Genomic DNA, 4,737 nt, shown 5'->3' with positions numbered 1-4,737 from the left:
ATGTATTCAGTAAACATCTGACTGAATGCAGGCAGTGCTAGAATGTAAGAGGAAAAATTCATTCACGACTTGGGGTCTGAATCAGAGGGACAAGTGAGTCAAGAAGAAACTTGCCAGTGGAACTGACCATGTCTGGAAGGGGAGCTAGTTCTGGAGGAAAAGTGTAACTGGAAGCTGTAGTATCAAACCTGCATTTCTCATATGACACCAACCGCATTCTCTTACTTGAACATCGTTCAACCTAGGCTGGATGAGAGGCAAATCCTCTCTAGATTTCCAACAATTCTCTAATCACGTAAAATGTTTCTTCCTAATGTTGCCTACACATCCTCCTTGTTCCGTACAGCAACGCGAGGAAGAGACAGGTATCGGCACAAAAGAAGCCGGCAGGTGTGGGGCCAGACCTACAGTCCAGTTTCTGCCGCAGCTGCAGAACCTTCCCCATTACACAATCTTGGGGCGTCCAACAAGGGGAGATTTGAAACATGACTTCAAGTATCAGAATGAAGGCGAAACAAGAACACGTCAGGAGCTCTGGTCCAACTCTTAAAATTCTTAGTTCCAGGTTACCCCTTTTGGGTGCGGTCGGCACCATCCGTGGAAACACGGTACAGATTGGGTAAAGGTCGTCAGCTGACGGCACCGTAGCCCGAAGACCTCTACCTGCGCCAGAGTCAGGGCGTTCCCCTCGGGGCAGGCAAAACGCCTCCCCTCTAAGCACATTACGTCAGCGAGCACAAGAGCAGTTACCTTAGCAGGATAACGCCCTCGATCCAGCACGCAACTCCGCTCCACCCTCCCCTTGGGTACACGCATGCACACACGGGCAGAACGGTGATGTCAGCCCTTCCGGCACCACCTCGTTGTCGTACATCCAATGGCCTGTCGTAACTGCCGGCAAGAGAGCAGAAGGGCACCCGCGCGGCACACCCTACCCTGCTAGCCGGCATACGCGCGGGTCATTGACGTAGGCCCTGGAGACTGGAGCCAATGAGGCGCGGTGACGTCACCACGTACCAGGCGGCGCAGCCGCACGTCTTGCCGCGAGGGGACGGAGAGAGCTCGGTTGCACCAACACCGGTACTTAGGTGCAGACCGGCGTGTCCTTGGGTTTAGAGAGCGGGACGTCCGACTTGCGAGCGGACACTTTTGTTTCGCGCGCGACGAAAGAGCGGTGAGCGCGCGGCGCGGAGGCCGCTGCGGGCGGGAAGCCGAGCGCGGGGGCGCGCGACTGCGTTGAAGGGTGCGCGGGCAGACTGAGGCCAGCGCCCGGGTTTTGCGGGTGAGGCCCATGTGAGGCCGGCAGGCCCGGGAGTGACGATGACCCCCGCCTGTGGCCAGCCAGCACCCGATGGGTTACGGCTTGAGATGGGGCGGAAACCCAACTAAGTGGGGATATGGACTCGGTCAGGGTCCTGAAAGCCTGGAGGAGACTTGGGTACAACACGACTGAGACCCAGCCCCTAGTAGTCCGGGCTGAGGGGCTGTGGAAGTGACAAACAAGACTAACCGAGATGAGGGCGGGAATGTGAGGGACGCGTGTAGCGCCTCACATTCTCCTTCACAGGGAGCAAAAACTGTTGCTTCTCCGAAAAGAGGTCATTTTTCTTCTGGGTCACCTGTCGCTTTTCCCCTCAACCTGCCTAGGCATCTCGGGAAGGTAGGTTTCATCAGTCTCCTTGAAACCGGCCTGATTGGGTGACCTCGTGGTTGCCTCCTGAGATCCCAGTGCTGGAGGATGGGGGTCCCCGGGAGACCTCGCAGCCCGCCACTGCCCTCCCACCTACACAGTAAGGCAGTTAATAGTGACCTGAGCAGCCTGAATCAAGCACGACTTAGGTTTTTTAAATGCATTCTAACTTAATCAGCGAAGTGGCTTCGATTTGTAGTATGGATAAATAATTGGACTTATTTAAAGGTTGAAATTTTTGTGGTTTTGGTTTAATGTAATTATGGTTTTCAACTTACTCAGATTTGTGACTTTTTGTGACCTTGACCTCAACTTTTGAAACCATTTTGAACTAGGCTCCCACTTTGCTTACTTGGTGTTTAATTCCGTCATGAACACTCATGGATGTGTATTTAAGGAAGTTCTCCTTCCAACTAGTGGTTTCTGTACTACAGAGTCTGTTGCAAGTGTACTGAGTAAAACGAGATTCAGAGATTCACCCTGGTACTTGTATCCCAGATTGGCAGTCAATAGTAATTGTCAGTAGAGTAACCACTGATTGCTTTCCATTGGATTTTTACATGGAGGGAAAAGCTAATAAATTGAGTGTTTCATTTTTAGATTTAAAAATGGGTGATGTTGAGAAGGGCAAGAAGATTTTTGTTCAGAAGTGTGCCCAGTGCCATACCGTGGAAAAGGGAGGCAAGCACAAGACTGGGCCAAATCTCCATGGTTTATTTGGCCGAAAGACAGGTCAGGCCCCTGGATTTTCTTACACGGATGCCAACAAGAATAAAGGTAAGGGGCTGGGGGCAGGGGGCAGTTTGTAAATAACAAGCACAAATTGCATGAATATAACCAATGGTAAATCCTTTATCAGGAGTGTAAAATATTTAACAATACATCCCTCCTTGTTTAGGCATCACCTGGGGAGAGGAGACACTGATGGAGTATTTGGAGAATCCCAAGAAGTACATCCCTGGGACAAAAATGATCTTCGCTGGCATTAAGAAGACAGGGGAAAGAGCAGACTTGATAGCTTATCTCAAAAAAGCTACTAAGGAGTAATAGTTGGCCATTGCCTTATTTATTGCAAAACAAAAATGTTTCATGACTTTTTATGTGTTCAATTGATCTCATACACCAGAATTCAGATCATGAATGGCCGATAGAATATTTCTTTTGGACAGTCCTGATTTAAATAAGGTTGGCTTGTGGTTAAATGAATATGATCAGCTGTTTGAACTTTGATAGTAATTCTGGTTCAGCAAGTGCTGTCAGTTTTCCCCTTTTAAAAATATGATTGGAATTGATTAGTAATGTTCAACTTTTCACAGAGGTGGTAAATGCCATCTCTAAACTTATAGGAGATTGGTTTTATATTTAGATTTATAAAACTGGTTATATTAATATATTTAAATACTGAGGAAATCCCTTCACTGTCTCAGAACCAGCAAGACTGAGCTGTGTTTCAGGTTGTGTTCATTAGCCTATTAAAGGCAAGGATTGAAGATAAGCTGGCAGTGTCCACTTTTCTTTTTTCTTAACTATGCCAATTTAACTAAAATTCCCTGCATCTAAAGTGTTGCCTTTTGCTTAATGAAAGGCATTTTAGTGTGGTTTATGTATAATATTAAATAAAGAGTATTTAACACTTCTCATTTTATAGATGATCTAAGGTCAGATGCTTTTAAAATTCAGTGTGACAGGATATAGCAGCAGACATGGCTTGTGAATTATCTACTAAGTCAGACTAAGTTATAATTCAGGATTGTCTTCTAAACAGCTATTCAGAGACACAACTGTGGAAATACCATATATGTATGATTGGTAATAGTCCTTTTGCCAACTCGTTGGAAGGGTTAAAATAGAGGAGATATATCATCAGCACAAATTTGTAAATTATGTGATAAGGCTTAAGATAATTAAAAACAAAGTCACAAATCATTTTTCTAATGTGCTTGATTTAATGACTGATGCCAAAATTTTGAGTAAAACAGTTCCAAGTAATTGTGGAGCAGTGTTTCTAGTTATAGTACTTGTATTTTCTTAGTCCCCCAGGACACCCTGAACCAGAACAACACTTCAGTAATTCATCTTTATAGACTTTCCTCAGCCAGAATGAACACTGGAGTGTTTATGCCAAATGTGGATAGACTAACATGCTTCTAGTCATAGTTTGGGGGCATATAACTATAATTTGTGTACCAAGTTACTGCATACATAGTTCATGCCATAAGATTGAGAATAGGCCCTAGAAGTTTTATGGAGGTGGTGAAATTCTCAGTGAAGGAAGTCTGGTGGTGATGAAGGCCCTCTCTGGGACAAAGACTGGGAAGAGGCTTTGTCAATTGTTTCAAAGGTGATGGAGGTGATACTAAGGCCTGATAAAGCAATCTGTAACTTGTGAATCTTATTTTTAATCATCAGAAAAATGTAAGTAAGCAAAGAAGTCAGGAAACATGCAGAACAATTTGGGAAAGCAAAAGAATGCCTGCTATAATTCAGAGGAAAGGCTTTTGTAACAGAGAACTTGTTAACTGTAGAAGTTAGTGATATTCAGAGACAGTTCAGAAATTTAGCTTATAAGAATTCTAGATCATTATGGGAAGACATGGAGGCCCGGAGCTGATAGACTTCTTTGCCTTCTACATCAACTAAAACCTGTGTTGGCAGAGATAATTACTAAGTACCTGTTGTGTTCTAGGACAGTTGTACTCATTAAGTGCCCGTGGTGATATATATATAACATTGGTGATCCTATAGTTAATTTAGAAGTGAGATTCCCAGCTGTGAGGTATATATGTTGTCTTAGAAATAAAGAAGACAGAGAGATTCCTGGGTGGCTCAGACGGTTAACCATCTGCCTTCAGCTCACGTCATGATCCCAACGTCCTGGGATCCAGCCCCTGCTCGGCTGGGAGCCTGCTTCTCCATTCCCTTTGTCCATCCCCCTGCTCATGTGTGCTCCTATGCATGTGCTCTCTGACAAAATCTGAAGAACGAATTTTAAAAAGCACTGTCTAACCTTTGTCTTCATGCATATTGCTCCATTATAGGTGGCTTGC

The 4,737-nt window shown here is 45.1% G+C and overlaps 1 protein-coding gene across 1 annotated transcript; it reads left to right on the top strand.

Annotated features, from left to right (window-relative positions):
* The first annotated feature begins 1,052 nt into the window (after window positions 1-1,052).
* CYCS (cytochrome c, somatic) lies at window positions 1,053-3,616 on the top strand. The gene is made up of 3 exons (XM_080818510.1): window positions 1,053-1,174; window positions 2,291-2,467; window positions 2,589-3,616. Exons 2-3 carry the CDS (start codon window positions 2,299-2,301, stop codon window positions 2,735-2,737), a joined length of 318 nt encoding a protein of 105 aa, XP_080674636.1. The 5' UTR covers window positions 1,053-1,174; window positions 2,291-2,298; the 3' UTR covers window positions 2,738-3,616.
* Window positions 3,617-4,737: the final 1,121 nt, after the last annotated feature.

Source organism: Martes martes (genome assembly GCF_963455335.1).
Source record: "Martes martes genome assembly, chromosome: 11".
Classification (NCBI taxonomy): domain Eukaryota; kingdom Metazoa; phylum Chordata; class Mammalia; order Carnivora; family Mustelidae; genus Martes; species Martes martes.
This window is presented reverse-complemented; position numbering and strand designations above follow the sequence as displayed.

Excerpts from the sequence above, each read along its gene's own strand:
- CYCS (XM_080818510.1), top strand. The coding sequence starts at position 2,299 with ATGGGTGATGTTGAGAAGGGCAAGAAGATTTTTGTTCAGAAGTGTGCC. Across the intron at positions 2,468-2,588 it reads GGATGCCAACAAGAATAAAG|GCATCACCTGGGGAGAGGAG; the intron begins GTAAGGGGCTGG and ends CTCCTTGTTTAG.